Source organism: Astyanax mexicanus, chromosome 1, assembly GCF_023375975.1.
Source record: "Astyanax mexicanus isolate ESR-SI-001 chromosome 1, AstMex3_surface, whole genome shotgun sequence".
NCBI lineage: Eukaryota > Metazoa > Chordata > Actinopteri > Characiformes > Acestrorhamphidae > Astyanax > Astyanax mexicanus.
The window spans coordinates 20,797,057-20,820,428 of NC_064408.1; the positions used below are offsets into that span (position 1 = coordinate 20,797,057).

The window sequence follows — 23,372 nt, forward strand, 5'->3', positions numbered from 1 at the left end:
CTATCTATCTATCTATCTATCTATCTATCTATCTATCTATCTATCTATCTATCTATCTATCTATATACAGCTCTGGAAAAAATAAAAGACAACTTTAGTTTTTGAATCGGTTCTCTGATTTTGCTATTTATAGGTATATGTTTGATTAAAATGAACATTGTCGTTTTATACTATTAACTACGGACAACATTTCTCCCAAATTCTAAATAAACATATTGTCATTTTGAGCATTTATTTTGCAGAAAATGAGAAAAGGCTGAAATAACACAAAAGATTCAGAGCTTTCAGACCTCAAATAATAATAATTAAAACAATTAATATCCATAACGTTTTAAGATTTTAGAAATCAGTAACCCTGTTTTTTAATCACACGTTTTCATGCATCTTGGCATGTTCAGCTTGGTTTGATGGCTTGTGATCATCAATCTTATTCTTTATTATAATATTTTTATATTATATATATATATATATATATATATATATATATATATATATATATATATATATATATATATATATATATATATATATATATATATATATTACAGATGTTTTCAAATTGTTAAAATCAAAGAAACTCTTTGGTCTCTTATTTTTTTCAGAATATATATATATATATATATATTGGTAAAATTATCAGACTCCCCTGGCCGGTGGGGGGCGAGGAGCAGGAGGGGCAGCATTGAGGGTGGACCAATGCTTATGACGGCACAATGTTGTCCACAGTGGCTTGCTAGCAGCTCTGGCTCCCTCCGCTTTTCGTCTTCCGTTTTCCACGACGCATCAGCAGAGCTGACCAGTCGAGAGAGAGGGAGAAAGAGAGGGAGAGAGAGAGAGAGAGAGAGAGAGAGAGAGAGAGAGAGAGAGAGGCGGTGACAGAGCTGCTTCTATCCTAGAGGAACACTACAATGGTATGTGCGAGCACTAGGCTAGGTCCACCGAAAAACGGTGCTGCCGTTCTTCACGCCAGCGCCTGGTTTTGAGTGACCTCTAAAGCTCGGCGATTTGGAGCTTTTCGTCGAAGACCTCCCCATTGCTTGACCGCGGACACGGAGTAGATACCTCATGGGTGCACATGGTAGCATTCCGTAAGCAGCACGACTGGAATATATGTGACGTTAAACGCGTTTTTTGGGAGAAGATAGCATACCGCCTGTATACCGCTCGTGCATAAGGATACGTATTTAGCGACGTAGTACGCCCTGTATCTACGTAAAAGGTAATGGTATCTCCACTGCTAACCGATGGGCTGTTTTAATGTTTCAGTTTTACTAGCTTACTCAAGTCATTGTTATCGCCGAGCATGTTCCCAATAGGGCCTCAGGAAAAATAATAATAATCCTTTCATTCAATCCTAGTCATTGTGTAGCTACAGATGTGTTGCAGTCCGTTGTCTTCACGGCGAGTTTACGCGTTGGTGTACTCTAAAAACGTCCATGATTGGCAAAAACATTTTTTTTTATGCTTGTTCACTCGAGAGCTCCATTTATCAAGTGCTTTGACGGAGTTTGCCTACAGTTCAAAGAAAGTTTGACATGGCGTGATTTAGTCATTCTGTCTCCTTTTACTTCAACACAATGCTAATTAAATAATAATAATAATAATAATAATAATAATAATAATGTCACACCCTATATATCTAGCAACCATACACTTTAAAAAATAAAGATGTTACAAATGTTTATTTTAGTGATGCAAAAGAAGAACCAGTTTGGCCAAAGACTTGAAGATATGTAAAAAAGTCGATGCAAAATAATTTTCTTATTTAAATGAGTTTACACTGATTTCTCTTTTACAAAAAATGTTCTTTATATAACCACAGTTGTTATATGGCATCACTTAATACTAATTAGACATTATTTATTAGTCATTTCAGAATGAAAACTGCGCAATATAATTCCAAGCCTATAACAGATTAACATGATACATAAAAAAGATAGTCTTTGCATACCTATGTGTTTCAAATCCGGACCATTATTTTGTATTTGTTTTTAAGTAGGATTAAACATGTATGTTGCATGTACTATTAAAACACTTGAATGTATTAATTTTTATGTCTATCGTTTATCATGTGTGCTGAGCTTGTTTTGTTCCAGACGTGTTCCTGAGATGTATTTGTCTATAAAATCCTGCATGAAAAAGTATATTAATATGATCAAATCTTTCTATCACATAGGCCTCACGATAGAAGCAATAACAGGCCTTCTGACATGGCGGACAACGAAGAAAGCTTTGGGCTTCAAAACTCTCCAAACGACACTGATGCAAAAGATTTGCATGAGAGTAAATCTGAGAAACAGAATGGGAACTCGGGCAAATCCCCATCATCCCAAACAACGTACATTCAACAGGTTAGAGCTACTTGTTTGCAGAGTTTGTGTGTGTGTGTGTGTGTGTGTGTGTGTGTGTGTGTGTGTGTTTGTGTGCTTGTGTACATTGTGATACATTGATTACAGGCCTTGATGCAGTTACAGGATACGGATAGGTAGATTTTGCATTTTAAGACGTTAATTTTGCCTGAGAATTCAAGAAAGGAATCTAAACATAAGCTACTGCACATGACAGACAATAATTAACTGACCAATATGATATTTAGCCCACAAAACCTACATTAAATCATTGACGTTATAAGAGGGGCATATAATTGAATAATTAAAATAGATGTTTTTTTAATAACAAATTGCAGCCCAATTTAAAATGTTATTATGATTTAAAAGTTTTTGTTTCTGAGTGGAGTTGCAAGTAGACTTTTTACATACACACCACATGACGACTCGTTTTGTTTTCATAAGAGTAGATTAGATGTTTTTTTTTTATTCAAATTAAATGACTACTAAACAAACATACTTATATGCTAGCGTTTTGTAACTATTTATTCTATTTATTAATAATGTATGTTTAAAGTGTAATTTGAGGAAGATTTCGTTAATAAATATACTTTTGTTTTCTGTTTGAACTAATTTTATTTTTCTTTTCAATGTTAAGTCAGTGTAATACTATATGATATTTTATATTCAACAAATGATATTTATTAATTATTTTATATGTACTTAAATTTTAAACCTCTAGGATGGATTTTTTATTTTATTACCCCACTATGAAAAATCATATTTTATTGTCCTGCACCTTTTAAAAACAGATTTCTACTTTTGCCTGATTTTGTTATGTGGTGTATGTCTCTATCAGATTACAGAGGTTATGTCCATGCTCCATTCTTAAACGTGTTTCCTTTACAGGGAATGGAGGGAATCAAAGTTTACTTACATGAACGGGAGTTGTGGATGAAATTCCATGAAGTAGGGACCGAAATGATTATCACCAAAGCAGGGAGGTAGGACGTTCATGTTTAAGCCTGTTTCGACATTACCACATATTTTAATGTGCTGTAAATACTTGCTATGTTGTTATTATTATTATTATTATTATTATTATTATTATTATTATTATTATTATTATTACTCCACATGCCTCCCTGTGATTTCTACAAATTTCTCTTCAGACATATAACTTGTATAACGTTTTTTTAGTCGTAGTCAGAGGGAGTATCTCGAAAATCAAACCACTGTTTCACTGTCCACATCAGTTTTGGTGAAAATAATATAGATAAATATTATATATAAATATAATATTATATAATGTTATAATATAACGTAATTATATTATTATATCGTATTCTACATTTATGTAGACATCGTTAGATTTTACAGAATTTCACATACAATTTAAAAAGGGTTTTTCAAAGATAGATTAATACAGCTATATCACGACAGCTTGAATAACAGCTTGATTGAAATGTTTAAGCATATTAAAACATATTTGCTAATAGTTGTATATTGCACCAGAATTGCTCTATTGTCTCCAAAGGACGAATCAAATAACCATTTTAATATAGATTAATTTACATACATATTAACTTGTAAAGTAAGCATACATGTACTTAGTCAGTTAGTTTTGTATAGACATTTTTAAAACATAAAAAGCACAAACTACTCTATAAATCTGTAAAATTAAACTGCACCAAAGTTTAACCTCGCCTAAAACAAACGTGTTGAATCAGTTCCTTGCTTTTGCGCTCGGTAAAAATATTCAGATTCTTTCTCCGACTGCCCTTATCGGCCCACAGGCCTAAGTAAGTCGGTGGTCCAAGAGCGTGAAACAAATTGTCTTGTGGGTCTCCGATATTCTGCAGATTACTGTCGCTGAGAGCTTCTGTTTGCTTGTTTGTTTGTTTGTTTGATTGTTTGTTCAGTTGTTTGCCTTTATCACACTTTACCGCATAAGGCATTTTTTATGACCCGGCCCATTTCCCTTCGTTTTAGCGAAAGCACATTAGTCGTCCTTGCTAAATTCAACGATGCAGCTCCCGAAGGTCTGATGTTATAACACCCTGGGCCTGGCTCCAGTCGGCCTGACACAACCCCTCCTCCGCTTACACCGTACTAAATATGCCCAAATGTGGTGTATGGGCTTTTGTGCGTGCACATACATGCTCCTCGTTTAAGAGTGTATAAATATAACAAGCATCATGGGAAAGGCCGTGTGTGGCAACATTTGAGAAAGCTCAGGACCCGAATTTTGGATTGGGGTTGTTTGCAGCATTGAGTGGTTGGCAATTTTGGATTGGAGTTGAAGTTGTTTCTTGAAGCGAGATTTTTATATCTATCTCCATACAGTGAAGAAAAACCTTTATAAACGTGTCAATATGTTATAGCATGTTTCTTAATAAAACACTGCTATGTAATGATTTAAATCTTTTGGCATGTTGTTGTTATGCATTTTAGTTCATGTGGTAACTTGAATCAGGTAAATAAAATTACATAACAAAATTGTTTATGAAAACGCTCTTCCCCTGCATGGGAATATTTGTATTTTATTAGTCTTATTCATCTTTCAGTATTTGTGAACCATCCGTGCATGCAAGCTGTATGTGTTGAAAAGAGCACCATTCCTACAGTATATACGCGTTACATTAGAAAATGAACAACATAATAATATTAAAAAGGATAAATAAATAATAAATAAGTAAATAGCATATTATATATAAGAAAACGTTAAAATACTAAACATATTTACATATATACATGTTTGTTTGTGTTTGTGTATGCGTGTGTACACATGGCAAATTAAACCGTTTAGCTAAACTGGTAGCATGTCAGAATAATTCTAGTCAGAGGACTCATCTCGGGGGGCAAATTCAGGCAAAGCGCAAACGTGCAGCAAAACCTTCATTGTTTTAACGCCAAAATATAATAGAGAAAAAGAAACAGACAAGGAAGAAGGGGAAATCTAACTTAAATGCTGTGTTGTTTGGATCAGTGCAGGCAATGTCATGTTCCCCGCGTTACAATGTTCACATTTTCGTCCACAGGCGAATGTTCCCAAGCTTCAAAGTGAAGGTCACTGGACTGAACCCCAAAACGAAATACATTCTGCTGATGGATGTCGTGCCAGCGGACGACCACCGCTATAAATTCGCCGATAATAAATGGTTCGTAACAATGCCTATCTTTGTTTTAGTTTTGAAAGTTATTTATGGGCGTTTAACTATTTAATTTTCAGGACTATATTATCATGTTTAAGTTGGCTTGGCAGAATGTTTTAGTAGGGCTCAGAACGATGAAATCAAACTTTAAAAACTCTAGGTTGTCATAGAGAAATGCTTAGGGTTTTTGGAATACCTTGTATCTTTTGTATTTTAGCTGTTCATATTTACGTTTATTTTTTTTTAAATTCCGCAATGAATGTTCCAAATGACTTCGGATAATGCATTATATACTGGCTTTTATTGATAGTTAAGAAGTTTATTCCACTGTAGAATACACCATGCGTCGATTTGAGATGTCGTTTTAAGTTAAGATGTCGTTTTTTTTAACTTATTTAAACAACTGTTTAAACACTTGTTCGTTTAAAATATTTATTTGAGCTTAATGAAACTAGCTAGCTTGTTGACATGCTTAACAGTTTCGGTTTGTAGATCGAGAGTCTATTTTTACAGTGTAGTTAGCTTGTTGGCGTTTATTATTACTATTATAATAAAACACTAGTCCATAAATCTGAAAACAAAAATTTACATTATATGGTTCATGATATAATTATGTCAATAAGTTGGTTTCGTTAACATGACCACTGTTTTTCATTTCATTTTTCGGTCTAGAATTGCTCAATGTTGCAAATTGCTTTGAAGAATCCAATCAAATGGTTTTTATACAAATTATTACATGAACGATTCCGTTTCAGCACGATCGCTCCTAAGTATTCTTTCTTTCTTTATTTTTTTTTTTTGCAAATGGGGGTGAATATTTAGCATCTTCTTAACGTGTTCTCGGTGTGTGTGTGTGTGTGGTGAGCGTAACATGGTTTCTTGCCAAACCCTTGCCCCTGCTAAGTTAGTGGAATGCCTTAAATTTTCTCGGACGAAACAAGACGAGAAATTATGAAAAGGAACCCTTGAACACTTTACCTGCTCGCCCCCACCCCACTCTCTCTTTCTCTTTCTCTCTTTCTGCGAGCACAGGGAAACAGTGATCTCTAGATCTCAGCTTCTACAGCTATGAGTCACCTTTTCTGGGTCAGCGCTTTTAAATGAAAGCTTTCTCTGCAAAGATGTCCACATGCCAATATCGCTGAAAATTATCCGTTCGGTGCACGCACTGGAACTAATGACTCTCTTGATCAGCTACTGTTTTATCCGTTTTTTCATGTCTTTACCCAAATCAACTGAGCCTTGTTTAGGGAGCATTTGTGTCAGTGTGTCACTACGGAAGCTAATGAGCCATGCACAATGCGCAGAGTAAATTAGATTACATCGCCCTATTTCAGAGGACAGGATGTGCATACGGATTACCCCGTACATAATATGTGCGTTGAGTTTATGCGATGCAAATGCATCAACACATTTCTTTGAAAACTTGAAGAGTAGAAGGGGCGTTGATTTCTTATTCAAATTTTCTTCCTAATGCTCTAAGTCGTGGGGCGTATACTACCTTTAAACTATTGGGATTTATACCATAAGTGTGATTTTTTTTTCACAAAACCCAGCAAAACCCTTAACACGGAACGATCACCCTGGCGACTGCGTGTAATTTGTTTGTTTTGTCCTATTGCAAAACAAAGTTACCCAATGGACTTTTGGCCTGTGTTTGAATGACATGTTATATTGAATGACATGTCTGTTATAAAGCGGTGTTACATCGTTATGAAGTTGCTTTGTGACGCTGTAGGAATATTGCTTTGTGACACATAGATAGCAAAAGTATGTTGAATCAAATGTTTTATTAACTTCAAACGTTCATTCATTCATCCCTAATACATTAAAACAAAGTTAATCAAAGTAAATATGTATTTATTACTGCACATTTTAAGTAGATTCAGCGTTAACATTGATTTAACGTTATTTTTAATATATATTGCTTGTATTTAACTTTACGTACAATAACTGTATATTTTATGTGTATTATATTATTATAGCTTGTATAGCATGTACTGTGTTGATGCCGTATAGAAATAAATAACCTATGTCTATTAGGTTGTTTCCAGGTTGTTTTTTTCATCCCATCATCAACATTTAAAGATGTCAGACAACCAAAAAAGGAACAATGCATGCAATGTTTTTTGCTATCAGTGATGTAAGAAAATATGTAATTCGTGTCAATCGAATTATCACTTATAAACTATGTTGGAGAGGATCAAATCCTATATGATCATGTCCATACGAAATTATGAGCGCTTTTAGAGAAAAACATATTCATATGATAAGTAAATTAATTATGTGTCACAAACATTTTTCATTTTTTTCTCACACTGTGGTGCAGGTCAGTGACAGGAAAGGCAGAGCCTGCGATGCCTGGCAGGTTATATGTTCACCCAGACTCTCCAGCTACTGGAGCGCACTGGATGCGCCAGCTTGTCTCCTTTCAGAAGTTGAAACTGACTAACAACCACCTCGACCCATTTGGACATGTAAGTACACAGTCAATGTTAACGTATTGACCTATATGTTTGTGCGTTTGGATTCCATTTTTGATTATTGATTAAAATGACTTAAAACAAATAGTGCTTTGTTTTTGCTACATGACGCGATACGTCATAAACGTTTTGTATTAGCAAGAACGGTGTTGATGTAGCGCACCTGTATCGTGTAACTATATGGCATCTATCATTATATTTAGGTATAAATTTAAATTAAAATCTTGTCAATTATCAGATGTATAATTGCAAATGAACTAGTCGTCCTTGGCGGAGCTAATTATTGTAACACTTACTATAGAGTTTATTGGTTACAGATAGATTGAGATTTGATTAAAAGTTTATAGCAGTATAAGTTGCTGCTTTTATTGTTTTCTCAAAAAGCAAAATATTTGTATGACACTAAGCTGTGTTGCTCAAATGTCAGTTTCTTTAGAGTAATAATTAAAATTAAAGATTTTAATTGTTAGATTTCCTGGTAATTTAGTTTTAAATTTATGCATCTTATAAGTGTGATCAAATCAACATCAACATCAAATCAAGTCAATATCTAGTATGTACATAAAGTGTATTAGCCCAGGATTTCCACACTAGGTAGCTTTTGTTTTTCATAAGCAGTAGAGAATGGAGAAAAAAGGAGAGTGAAAAATGCCTCTCAGCAGGCGCTACTGACAAATGCCAGAACTTGCATTAACAAAATTGCCATCTTAAATGCAGTAATGTTAATTGTGACAACCAATTAGGCAGCTATGATACTTAAGAAAGTCTTTAATGTGGATGTTGTGCCTTTTAACATACTATTAAAGCTGGATTTGAAATATAGTGATTGTAAATTGGTGGGAGAGCTAAGTTCCAAGTGAAGTAGAAACTGTAGTCCCATAGTCATTTGTGTGGTAAGATAACTGGATAACTGCATTTAAAAAATGTTACATACTGTATTTTACATACTGTGCATGCCACTAAAAATATGCACATGTTCAGATGTGTTCATCCTTCCAAAAATGTAATATGTAAATGCAATTACTGCCAAAACTGACTTAACAAACTATACACATTAAAATCATGTTAATCAGTGCTGCATGTAATGCAGCTGCATTACCACAACAAAACTGATATAGTGATGACAGACAGATTACAATAGGCTCATGATACATTGACTTGTATGTGTGAGCATACTTGGCCAATAAAGCCCGATTCTGATTCTGATTCTGATTCTGACTTCAGTTCAAAGGTGATTTCATATATAAAATCAGTTTTAATTCAAAATTGGGCTTAATCAGAAAGTTGCCTCAAAACATCTGCATTCAGCATGACAGTGTGCTGCTTAATTGTTTGAGCCTGCGTGAAATCCATGTTGTTTGACTTTTTAATACTGTTCCAAGTGGAGAGATTCAGCATACTGTCCCATGTCACTATTTAATGCTGGTCACAAGTTTCCGTTGGCTTGCATTTAAAGTTGATCATGCTTGTTGTTCTGCCAAACCCCAGCTAGTAGAGTGAAACTGGAGCTCAGTTGGAATGTGAGCAGTCTTGTAAATTTCTGTCCAGAATGCATTTTGATTGGTTGCAGTGGTTCTTGGCATGCCCCCTTCATCTATTTTGCACAGAGAAAGCACCCTGGGATTTATAAATGAAACATGGCTTCTCTACCAAAATAACAATCCATTGACTTGTTGTTCCAGGTGGTTAAAATAATTTCAGACCTATTTATAATTACTAAGCTCCAAGATGGGAGCTGAACATGCAATGCTGGCTGGATCCAGTTAGGAAATACATAAAACAGCGCAGTGTTTTTGAGATCGGTCCTAATTGGGCTCACATCATGAGGCAAAGATTTCTGAAGGGAAACTCTAGTTATTGCTGAGCATTTTGCACTGAAAAAGCATGCATAGTTCTAACCAGAAAATATCGTAGGAGCCAAGTTTCTCTGAGCTTCCTGAGTAGAAAACTTCTCATTTTCCCTGTCTAACTCACCCAAAGCTTTGATCATTTTAGCACCATTTATCATCCCCTCAATAGGCCTACACATTCCCCCATTCCCCCCTTTACAGCCATCTAGAAATATTTGAGTCAAAATGGCGGAGTTTGGATAACTGTGCTTCAAACTGTTTATGTTTTAATGATAGAGCGAGATGAGTGATGGACAAAGGTATACAAAGACTGTTAATCTGGAGGGTTTCAGAAACCTTGTGATGTCAGGGACATGAAAGCGAAGGGCAAGCGTTCAGGACCCTCTGTGATCCCTCGCTATCATTAAAAACTATCACACAAAGCTGAGGCGAATGGAGATACGGAGCAATGGGGGCACCAACTCAGACAAATGCTGCACTCCTGGTGGGTGGTCCCACCACAAACATGCGAGAAAAACTGTCCTCTGTCTGATATCAACAGTGATTTCCGAATACTCTGAGCCATACGCTTATGTGGTAGAGTTTCAATATATGTACATAAATTAATTGCTTTTTATGTTAATATATATACCATAATAAAAGTTAAAAGTATACAGTTTTACAATCTAAAAATAAAACTTTTCCTATAAGTTGTTTTCCTCCAAATGATGGTGGAAGTGGTTGTTTACTGCTGAGCACAGAGCATAAGTTTACAGTACACCATTACAAACTGTTCTTAACATTGTATATATAAACCAAAAGGAATTCTTCAAGTGGGAATAAAACCTTTTAAATTAACATACATTTAAAATTCAGAATAATTTTGCATTTTCCTATAAAGCTAACATTTTTATGTGCATATTATTGTGGACAAGGTCAGTGACTCCCATAATCACAAAGACAACTTTTTAAATAATTAAACATTCATAAGAAGCATGGATCAGATGTACCTAATAATAATAATAATAATAATAATAATAATAATAATAATAATAATAATAATAATAATAATAATACAGAATGTCAAATATGTTGTTTTATTCTTTAAAAAATGTGCTGAATAAGTACAGAATGATCCATAACACATTAATGACACTAAAATCTGTCATTGTAAAAAAAAGTAAATTACATGTCAATTTAAATGTAATTTTCTTTTGTCAAAGTGTTTAAAACTAAAAAAGAATAATAAATAAGGAAATTCGATTATGAATAATTGTATTATCCAAACCATAACTAATAAACATGCAGCAGTATTTTTTTTTTATATATTTTTTCCCTTCACTTAAATTTAGATGTAGGATATAAATGACAACACAGCAAAAAGTTGATTGCATGGGTTCCTTTTTGTGAGGGGGAGGTTTTGCTATCTCTACCTTAAAGTGGACATTAAAAGCCATTAGACCCTCACGGCTGATGCCCACGACTCCCGAGCGTGTCAGTACAATTAGGCTTAGGCCTGTGGATAACAGAAGCCTTTGGAGTAGAGGTGCAGGGCTCAAGTTCAACTGAGCGAACAGCGTCTCCGTGTCGCCGCGCCAGCGCGGGTCAGAGGAGGTCAGGAGGAAAGCAGAAGCGACGAGAAGGTGTTCGCACATCGCAGCGGGGAATAGAAAAAACACCAGACAGGCAGCGACGGAAGACCTGTTTGCAATGCTCTTTGCACCCTGGAGCAACCGTTCGCGAGTCATGTGACACAAGTGTCCATTCATTCATTCATTCATTCATTTATTTTTATTCATTAGATAGATTTACACTGCCCATTCTTAAATACGATATAATGGAAAAAATAATTCAGTCTAAAAGGTCTCACGTGTTGAACAAAATAGAAAAGTCCATCAGCTGTATCTTTAATTATTTCCAACACTATTTAAAGCGTTTAACATTTTACTGCCGACTACTTGACAGATTGTAATCACGTTCAATAGCCATTTTATACTTTTTATACACTCACTGATGAACATGAAATAGTAGGGGCACTTTTCCAACACGTCTTATTGTTTTCAGGGGTTTTCATGGTTGAATGTAAAATAATATGATGATCAACTGCATTCAAAGCACTTTTCCCAAATAGTGATAAAATAGTAATGCGAAAAGATTTTGCCTACATGGCTACAGTGTTGATATTTCTTGCAAAGGGTTGTAAGTAAAGGACATTTTTGTGGTTCTGTCTCCAGATTATTTTGAACTCTATGCATAAATACCAGCCGAGGATCCATATCGTGAAGGCGGACGAAAATAACGGCTTCGGCTCTAAAAACACAGCGTTCTGCACCCACGTGTTCACCGAAACGGCCTTCATTGCGGTCACTTCGTACCAGAACCACAAGGTAAGGTCAATGTATATTATGCAGATACTGAGTTTAAAATGTATTTTTTGTGTTGTTTTAATTTATCTAACCAGTGGTGTTATTTTCGGATTAATTTCAGATTTCAGATTAATTCAAAGTATAACGTGGTAATGTAGTTCTGGGCACCAATGAGGACTGGATTCGGGACTCGGTCACTGGTCAGGGTCCAGTTCCCCAAAAGCATATTAGCATAAATAATATCTTAACATTGAGAGAAAGAGAGTGCTCAGCGTGAAGCTCACTCGACCATCTAAGAATTTTGCGCTAAGAACTTTTTGGGAAACCCACCCTGGTTTACTCATTGCGTAATTATTTGCAGCAGTCCAATAATGCAGACCACAGATGCGCCATGAATTGATCACTGGTTGGGGTCACTCATAGATTAAAAGAGAGAAAGAGAGTAAGGCTTAAGATAAATGCATTAGAAGTCATTAAACTGCAAAGGAGTGCTTGTAATTAAGGGAGCGAATAGCTCGTTAATTATTTCACGGCTTGATTAACTTACGCTGACACGTAAGACTTAATTTGTAAGCTAATCTTTACATCGCTTATCACTCATAACACTGTTGTGTTTTGATTGGTTCCCTTTAACTGAGTAAATTATCTCATGCAGTGGCTATTCTATTATGTATGATGAAGACAAGTTTGTAAACGTAAGTTGATGTAATAGAAAAAGTGTGTCTTGCTAAGTGATGACGAAATAAATAGCATTTATTAATAGAGTTATACATTCCAATATTCAAGATATGTCGTGTTCATTGAAAAGAGCGCGGATTAGGATATATTAATTCCTTAAATCCTTCGCAGTAGCACGTCCACTCTGCATTTCATTACTACATAACCCATCATTACTACATAATCCACAATATTATGCAAAAGTTGATTTTCTTTTGGACAGTAAGTTAAACGAAGTTTGTAATATGTTTCTGCTACCTTTAGAACATACATTGAGTAAATTAGCTGGGTTTAACCGTATTTGCTGAGTTGGAAAAAACATTTGCTAAATTCAATATTTAAGTAGGCTAAATATATGTTATGTTATCGCAGAAAACATGATTTGCGACATCAGTTGCAAAAAGCGGTATTCAAACAAATTTTATTTTAACATTTAGTCTTATTGTATTCACTAATTATTCCAAAAGGGAAAAAAAATAATTTGCTTACTTGTGTCAATTGATTCCAGATTTATTACAACACAATTCTGCTTAAAACAGCAACTTCTATCAATATATTTTATCTGTGCTCTGCACCACCACAATACAAACCTGTCTAAAATGGTAGTGGGAAATTTTACGTGAAGTAAAAATTACACAAAAAAACTTTCTTATTGCGCACATAAAGTCCATGCTGCATCAGGTCGTGTATTCCTGGAACTGTTACATCGTTTAATTTCTGTAGAATAGAGTTTTAAAAAATATCAACTTGCATATATATATTTTAAATGTTTTTAAACATTTAAGCATTGAATATGAATCTATGCCTTCTAAATCACGTCTAGTAAAAAACAATACATACATCTAATACCATTTTTATATTTCATTAATCGCAAATAACAAGAATTTATTTATTGCTCTTCAGACTTTAGTTTTGCATAATTCCAAAGTTTGTTTGGTCCAGTTTAGTAATAGGAGGGCACGAAAAAGTCCTGTTTTCAGAGATTTGTTTTTTCAAACTGTAATTTGTTTAAAAAATAATCCATACCCTAATAAGAGACAATGCACTAGTGAATAGTCATTACTGTTGTGTGTTCCCAGAGGCTTTAAAGAAAGAGCCATAACGACTTCTGATGATGTATGACTAAGGAGAGGGGGTTGTTCACAACTGCCTATTAGCCAAGTGTGTCGTTTAGCTAGTTTACTTGTAAGTAGACTGAAACACTCGCAGATAAATGTTCAGACTTCCTGTGGTGGGCATTTGAAGAAACATTCCTGCCATGTCTGTTTCACATCCTCGCAGCGAGCTGAGCGCGGCTGGGGCAGGTGCTGAAGTAGACTGCAGAAATGAGCTTTGGGAGGCAGCTGCTCGTAATGTGCCAGGAGCCAATCAAAACCCAAAGCCACCAGGCGCAGGAGAACCCTGGAACAGTGATTATATTCAGCGGGGTAATTGATGGGTTCCAGCAGCCGGATTCTCTTCCCACTCTTATTCCAGACTGTTTTTGGAAACTCGAACCAGCGTGTAGTAACGACAGCTATAAAATATTCTCAAAAATAAGAATTCATGAATTTAAAACTAAATACGTTTGCGTGTTTGTTGTATTTATTTATTCGCTTTTATTTACTTAATTGAGAAAAAAATATTTATATATATATTTTTATGTTATATATATATATATATATATATATATATATATATATATATATATATATATATATATATATATATATATGTATATATATATATATATATATATATATATTTTTTTTTTTTTTTTTTTGACTCTTGTTTTTGGTTAACATTGTGTCAGCATTTTATGTAAACAGACCAGTGTTTCTTGCACGGAAGTTTTTTTTATTCTTTTCCATAGTTAATAAGAAGATTTCGGAGTTTTTTTTGTGACAGCTCCGATACCCAATAATTTTATTTAATTAATTTTCTTACTTATTTATATACATTTATAAATATCTACAATTATGTTTGATATGCTATTTGCAATATTGTGTTTATTTATCCAGTTAGCCTTTGTATTTATTCTGGGAAATAAAGTGACCTCAGTTATTTAATTCTAGTTAGTAGTATTTTATTTTATTAAATTTTACCACTTTCTTTCTTTTTTTAAACTCTATTGTGAAAATGTATATAAATAGCTTGAGTAAGACGTAAAGAATGTACAAAATACAATTTCACAATGCATTTATTGAATTTATTTAGTTCCATGTACTTTAATACTGTACTACTACTACTACTACTACTACTACTACTACTACTACTAATAATAATAATAATAATAATAATAATAATAATAATAATAATAATAATAATAATAATAAAAACGCATTAACTCAAACATAACGTATACTTAAAATACAACTTACAGTCAATGGAACATTTGTACATTTAATAAAGTATATTTCATAATAATAATAAAAAATAGTCACTGTTGCGCAAAACCTAGTTTCACCATTTAATTATTTTTTGTTAGTTTTTAGTATACCTTCTGGAAGTTGTTTTTATAATTGAGTCATTTTTTCACAAAAATTGACCAGTAAAAGTGATTGTGAACTTTTGGTGTGAGTTTATATGTTAGAATTGTATTAAATAAAATATAAGAGCTTTTTGGAAGCTCTTTCAGAGCTTTTGCGTGACAGCACGCTGAGTTGCTTCCTAATTCCATATTTGTGTTTATTTTTAGCTTGTTCCGTTTATAACGTGTTACTTCAGTGTATCGTTTAATTTTAGACCAAAGTCTGCGGAATAACGGACAAAGGTCACAGTTCCACTGCAGGTTTGCATGGCATTTAGTAATTAAAGAGAACGACCGTCTGGTACGTTTAACACTTTTGCATAGTTACTTCTGCTTAAAAATGTGTGTTCACTACTCTCTCTACCTGGTCGTGGTTGGCTTCCCAGAAATAAACGCATTTCTTGGTATTATTAGCGCTGCAAGCACTCAAAAATGAATGTTTTTGAAAGCAGTTGTCTATGTGCCAAGTGTCCTGCGCGTTTACGAGTGCTTAAAAGCGTGTCCCAACATGGAGACTTTTTAAAGGGCCTAAAGTGAGAGCCAGCACGCAGTCAAAGTTCATACACCACACCCGCCAACAAACAACCTGCCAGAAAAAGCCTGCTTCACTCAAGGAAGATATTCTTCAAACATCGTTTCCAAGGACTTAAAAAATGTATACACACGACCAGAAGCGCACACACACCCATCTATATCCATCTGTAGCATGGTCTTATTTCATAATAATTCAATAGACAACATTACATTTCCGTAATTGGGTATACAATGCTATGTATACATGTTTGTTCCCATCTATACTGGGCGTTAGCTTACGCTGAGCTCTACAAACCGCTACACATTTAGATCGGTTTACTCCAGAACTGACGGCTGTTTCTTCAATCAAGGCGGCATCATACAAACCACAGTTCATGCGGACTCCAACCATGTTGCATTATTTTCTACACTAAAGAAGGACAATAGAAAGACATAAATAACTCATTGCGAATTTTTGCTTATCTGCTGGTCAAATACAAAAAAATCAAATGTAATACATTCGATGTCAATGAAAATATTCCAAAATTATATAATAAGTTTTTTACATTTAGATATATGAAACAGATAGATGACAGTGAAAATATGTCCCAGTGTCAGTTATAGTATATGTCTTTGTGTCTGAGTACTGCATGACATGATTGTTGTTGCCAGATAGGGGGGTTTAATTTTTAAAACTGCTGATCATCTGAGATTGTATCAAGAGTTTAGTCAGAATGGTACAATATAGAAAAAACTTCAGCTGAGGGGCAGATCTATTGGCAGAAACATCTTGTTATATTTTAATTCAGATAACTATACTTGTTATGAGAAGAAAAGCACCACAGAACACAAAATGCAACCATCCTTGAGATCAACCTTTCAATTGTTGACACTTTATTGTCAAGGAAGAGGACAAAACTTGAACATGAACTTTGATTTCTATTGAAGCACAGACCATTGGGGACAACATTTTGAATCCATATACTTAACATGCCCTGTGCAAACAGTTTAAGTTGCTGGTGGTGTATTTTCTGGGGGAATATATTTGAATTATTCTGGCCCAGTTAATACAAAACATTTATCATTTGAATAGCATAATATATTTGAGCATTGCTGTTGTCCATCTTCTGGATTTTTTCCTGGCCACAATTTACTCATCTTTTAATGGTTACTTCCAGCATGATGCATGCCTTCAAGTTAAAAGGAGTAATTAAACTCTCTGAAAGGATATATTAAAATATTGTGATATTGCTCGCCTTTAATACATACCCCAAATAAACAAATAAACTGTGTTTTGTCTTTTGTTGTTTTATGCAGATTACCCAGTTAAAGATTGAAAACAACCCATTTGCAAAGGGTTTTCGGGGCAGTGATGATATGGAACTACATCGCATGTCAAGAATGCAGAGGTAAGGAGAGACTTTGTGGTTTACATAAAAATAAATAAATAAAAATTATGACTAGACTACCATATACATATTAGTGCATGTAACAACACTGCCATAAATAGGAGTTACTCAAATTATTAAGTGCAGATGTTTTTAGGAACTAGTTCACCTTTATTAGACTCAGATTTAACAGGGCACTTGCAGGTTTCTGGTAGTAGAATCGGTGCCCTGTTCACAGAGCTATGTGGCAAGTTAAGACTGAATGCCTTGTTTGTTTCCCCAGAGCTAACTGCTAAGTTGAAGTGAGTACTCTCCCACTAGATATAGGTGCCATAAATACACAGGTCTCATTGAAAGTGCATCCCTGACAAGAGGCCTGATTGGCTTTAAGAGATAGGCCAGGCATTACAGGAAGAACCAATTATCTAACAAGCTCCCTAATTATCACCAAACAGAGCTGTGCTAATCAATGCGTGCCTGCACACACACACAAACAGCTCCTTAGATACAAACCAGAAGTTCTTGTTTTCAGAAAGATGCTGTCTCTTCTAATAGGAAGGTTGTGATGTAAGTGTAGATCTTGAAGAAGGGCCAGTCTTTCGGCTGATGGCTTTCATGGCTGATCTGGCTTGGACTTGAAACCACAGTAATATCTTACTTTCATGCAAAGCCTTGCTTTTCATGAATACTCTAAACAATTGTCTGTGGTGGTGCTGCAGTTGGTCCTTTGGAGGCAAAGACCACATGGCTTTTCCTCTTATTCACTCCAGATGACTGCTGTAGAACACACATCCATACAGTGTGGAAAAACACATTTTCAAAGTAAAAAATCTGGTCTTGTAGCTCACACCAGCCAATAAAGGCAGTGTCCGCTCTAAAAGAAGCAGTGCCGAGGAAAAAGTGTGGGACTGGGCTTTCCATGATGTACTTAACATTTTCTCAACCGAAGAACATTCTTACTAATGTCTCCCATAAAAAAAAGTTGTATGGGATAGCTTTCTACTGAGCTTCAAGACAATGATTAGGAGACTTCAAAAAGCACTTCCTCTTTAAAGTTCTTTAGTTAGCATAAAATAGCCCTAAATGACCAACACTTCATTCAGTAAAGTATCTATTTAATTTATAAAAGCAAATGAAAACCAATCCCATTTCACTCCTTGGCCCTAGCACTTACCCCTACCTCTTGTTTTTGAGTGTAACCACCCTTTCTAGGTGAAAGCCTCCCCCTTAGAATTGGGACAAGCCTTCAAGCACCCCATACGTCATCAGGAGCGCTAAAGTTTAGTAGCTGCTGCTGGTTAACTAGTTAACTTTAGGGCATTGTATGTCTTCAGAAAGGGGGGAGGTGGTGCAGAAATTAATTATTATTGTCCATTTCTTAATTCCTCTGTGAAGGTGAACTGAAAATAGCTTTGATTAGTTTTTATTTCATTTTATATTTCTGTTCCACCTTAAATGCTGCAGCCCTTGCCATCTGTTGCACCATTTAAGGTGGAACAGGAAAGTTAGCTGGCTAGCTTACTACTGAGACAAAGTACTTGCGACCTTTTTTGTGTTTGTTATAAAGAATTTTCCCATAAAACATTAAAACAACACATTAAACTATGGTAAAATAGTGCTTATCGTCACTTTTTACAATTTGTAGGTTTCTTTGGTCACTTGTGTTGCCATCTTACCAGTGATTCTCATACCCCTTCGTTTTAAGTGTGCCTCGGAAAAATCTCCGTTTGAAAGGCTAACAAGCTCTTTTCCTTTTCCCTACTCTTTCAGCCAAAAAAGAATCATGCAAAACTGTGGGGTAGGGGTAAGGGGTTAGGGTCAAGGGGTGAAATGGGATTGGGCCTTAATTTCCAATCATTATTACATTAGCAAATGTGTTTAAAAAAAAGCTCCATCTTTACTTTCTATTATCACACACTGTTGAAAGGTCCTGCTACTCGTTCAATTCTCAATCACTTCCTTATCTGAGCTAATGCAGATCTGTTTTTAGTTAGAACTTGGACGTATGCAGAAAAACAGATCCCTACTTTCAAACACCAAAGAAACATCAGAGAAAGCATGGAAAATAGAAGAACCCTTAATGAGTTCTACAGTTTAATAGGAATAAAGCAGATCCTTGTCTGTCACCCGCAGACTTTACAATTGGCTCAAGCATAATATGAGGGAGTGCTGCATACTGAGCGGATGTGGTTAGTTACCATTCAGAGACGGAGAGCCAGCAGTGAAAGATGGCATGTAAGTGTATGTACAGCTGAAGCTAAGAAACTTCTTTCCTGTTCTTGCAGTACTAAAGAGTATCCGGTGGTTCCCCGAAGCACAGTGCGTCAAAGAGTGGGTACCAGTCAGAGCCCATTCAGTGGAGATGTTCAGGGCATGCCTACACCCAGTGCCATCAGTTCTCAGTACTCATGTGAAAATGGGGTCACCAGCACCTCCCAGGATCTCCTGCCCCAGTCCAGCTCTTATCCACTACCCCATGAGCACAGTCAAGACTATCACTGCATCAAGAGAAAAGGTAGGAATATTGATGTATTACGTATACGTATGTATAATAATATGTATTACGTACATATCATGTCAAGTCGTTAGAATTCCTTACAAATCTTCTAAATATTCCACAGTCAACTTTCAGTGATGTTATAACAATTAGTGGAATTTACTTGGAAATGTGACAACAGAAAATAACAGAGTTGAGTGAGCGGAAGCTGAGGTGTATAGTGTTAGCACAAAGGTTGCTACAGATTAGCTTAAGAACAAGTATAGCGTAGAGAGCTTTATTGAATGGGTTTTCATGGAAAAACAGCTCTAAGTCTCACATCACCAAATGCAAGGCAAGCAAGCTACTTTTCACAATATAGAGTATTACTGAATACAGACCTTTAACCCTTGTGTGGTGTTCATATTTTTGTTACTCGTTTACTTTGTTACTTGTATTTAATTCAGCAAAATTAAGCAATTCTACATTAAAATGCTTTACACATGCTTGCTTCACCTAAATTGAAAGCAATATAAACAGCTTACATGGTTAATATTTGCCCTTTACCTTCCTTATGTTACATTTCTTTCAAGTCTTTTTTTATTAGTTCTTTAATAAAATGTAAAAGAAAATGAATTAAACTCAAGATATGAGTAGAAAATTTGTTTAGTTTCAAATTTTCAAATGAAGCAATGTTTATTAGCCCTTGGCCAAACATACTGTATGTAATATAAATGTAATATAAATCCTGCCTTAAAAACAGTCTATTAATTAGATGCAGATTTAAAGATAAATATGTTCCCGTATGTTCCTATTTAGGTGAAGGTAATTTTTTCCTGCTGTTCCAAATTAAGAATTGATTGAGAATTAAATTTGCCTCTCAGTTTAAATGTTCCAGTGCTTAATAATATGTGTTGAATCTAAATCTGTGGCTCCAAATGGTCCAGCAGGCTGAGCGCTGACACTATGGTCAGGTGATCGCCGGTTCAAATCCTGTTTATGTAGCTTGCCATCAGCTGCCGGAGCCCTGAGAGAGCACAATAGCACAGGGCATCTGTGAGCTGATGTATCAGAACTGAGTCGCTGTGCTTTCCTCCAAGCACACTGTGATGCTTCTTGGCAATGCTGCATCAGCAGCAGTTGGAAAAGAGGAGGCATGTGCTAGGCTTAACCTTCCTGGTGTTGGGGCTAATGAGTGGGTAGGCTAATTGGCCTTGTAAATTGGGGAGAAAATTGAATAAAAAATTGAAATAAAAAATTCTAAAAATAAATCTGTGTACCATACACTTAGCATCTTGGAAGGGGTAGTGTTAGTGTTGACTGGTGTGATAGGGACTAATCTTTAACTGGTTATTATGACAAGTGACATGTGTGACCAAGTATAAGAGAAGATATGATTACTATCACTAAAACCTTGCCCATGGACCTTATTTGCAATGTGATGTGGTATTATGGCATGATATTATCAAACCCTATTAGTCATGACAGTCATTTGTTTGTCCATTTTCTCTGGTCTTAGTTGAAGATGACTGCCACACAGGAGAGCACTCCTACAAGAAGGCCTACATTGAGAGTCCTTCTAGTGAAGAGGACCATTACTACCGGCCTGTCAGCTACTCTCAGAGCCTGGGCCTCACTGGTGCTCCCTATCGGACCGAGTCGGGGCAGCGGCAGGCATGCATGTACGCCAGTGCTACACAAGCTAACGAGCCAAGCCTGGAAGACATCAGCTGCAACACCTGGGCTGGCGTGTCCCCCTACAGCAGTTGTTCTGTGACCACCATGCAACCAATGGAGCGGTTGCCCTACCAGCACTTCTCTGCCCACTTCACCTCTGGACCTCTAGTGTCCAGGCTGAGCGGGGTAGCGGGCCACACCTCACCACAGCTAGGCGACGCCCACGCCATGTACCAGGGCTCAATGCCACACCAGACTCTTGGCCGACAGTGCAGCCCTGGGGCAGGGATCCAGTCGCCAAGTGCAGCCAGCCTGCAGGGGAACGAGTACTTGTACACTCATGGCATACCCCGCACTCTGTCCCCCCACCAGTACCATACTGTGCACAGTGTTAGCATCATGCCTGAATGGAACGAGGGCAGCTAATTGGATTCTTTACACGCAAGATAAAGTACGGAGGGAAGACTGTTGCAACGCAAATGCGTAATTGTATATTTATATTCTGAAGCTTTCCACCGCTCTGTGCAATTGTGTAGCATTGTTGATTTGGACACAAACGTTGTAAGCATCAGCTCAGAACAAAAAGAAAAAACAGAAACTGACTAAAACAGCAATGAATGTCTCAGCAGTCCAGCAAGTTTGCTGTACTAGAAGGCAGGAGATACGGAGAAATAGAGATTTTCTTTCACGGTATGAGCAGTAAGTAGTGAAGTATGAAAGTTTATACTGTGCTCTCTAAATCAGGGCTGAAGACAAGCTAATTAAATACTATTGCTTTTTCATCGAAAGGACACACATTGGACTGCCCATAGTTTTATTGATGAAACAATTTTCTTAAAAAAAAAGGAAAGAAAAGATCAGTTTTTATAGTTTTTTATGTTTGTGTTGTTATGCTCTGTTTTTGTACTCTGAAATACTGGAGGAAATTACGTAGATTCTTAAGTCTTTAAAATGTAGTGTTTCTAAGAAAATGTTTTGAGTTGAATTTTCCACCAGTTCTATTTGTATTACATTACAACTCGAATCAGAAGCAGCCTTTTACACCAGTGAGCACATTCATGTCTAATTCACAGCTGTTTTGAGCACGACTTTTAGTTGTCGCAGAATGAATGCACTTAGTAGTTTTAGACATTCAGGGATATGCTACAGTAAGTTTGCTTGGCATTTTGGCCACACAATCACGTGTCTCTCATGAAGTCTATGGCTGGGCTAAAGTGACTGTTACAACAATATGTTCAATATCAGTTAGCATTAAATTTTTATATGGTGAGTACCACCAATGATACATCACCATCTCCATTTAATGGAACAACTCAGTACTTTTTAATAGCACTATTCTAGCTAATGCTAGCTGTCATAAACCAGTTAAAAGCCCACCATAAGTCATAATAACTGCACAGGGTTATTTTCAGTCATTTTTAAAGTCAGGTATACTCTGTATACTATTTCAACATTAGAATGACTGCTTCAAGTGTGCTATATGGAGCATTATGTTACCAATATTTAACTCCTATGGATTTTATTCATATGAAGAACCTTCTAGAACCTTCTGATTAACATACACAAAATAACAGCTTCAAATTAATCTTAAGGACATTCAGGAATATGGCTGGGTACAAACAAATGTTTGTTTTGGGAAAAGCTCATTGTAACCACATTACACCCTGTTAATAGTATTTATTTTTCCTGTATTATAAAGCCTCTGATTGTTTTATCTGAAATATTTGTTAGATTGTCATTTCCTTTTCTAATGTTTTTGCTTAGAATTCTTTTGTCTTTTTTTTTTTGAAAAACAAAACAAGCTGGATTAGAAATCTGAACACATATAAATAATTGTCAGAAGAGCAAACCGTACAGTGTGACATGAACTACTTGGATGTAAATAAAATAATTGTACATAGAAAACAGAACAAATAAATCTAAAAGATATGT

At 35.6% G+C, this 23,372-nt stretch overlaps 1 protein-coding gene across 3 annotated transcripts; it reads left to right on the forward strand.

Moving 5' to 3' along the window:
* The first annotated feature begins 716 nt into the window (after positions 1-716).
* tbx5a (T-box transcription factor 5a) lies at positions 717-23,369 on the forward strand. 3 transcript variants are annotated; one of them, XM_007253997.4, is made up of 9 exons: positions 717-1,088; positions 2,177-2,351; positions 3,237-3,331; positions 5,369-5,488; positions 7,812-7,959; positions 12,029-12,181; positions 17,217-17,308; positions 19,573-19,802; positions 21,283-23,369. In XM_007253997.4, exons 1-9 carry the CDS (start codon positions 1,066-1,068, stop codon positions 21,864-21,866), a joined length of 1,620 nt encoding a protein of 539 aa, XP_007254059.2. In that variant the 5' UTR covers positions 717-1,065; the 3' UTR covers positions 21,867-23,369. The 3 variants fall into 3 exon arrangements, with proteins under 3 accessions (XP_007254059.2, XP_049330552.1, XP_049330555.1); XM_049474595.1 differs by having other exon boundaries at positions 718-1,219; XM_049474598.1 differs by having other exon boundaries at positions 718-911.
* Positions 23,370-23,372: the final 3 nt, after the last annotated feature.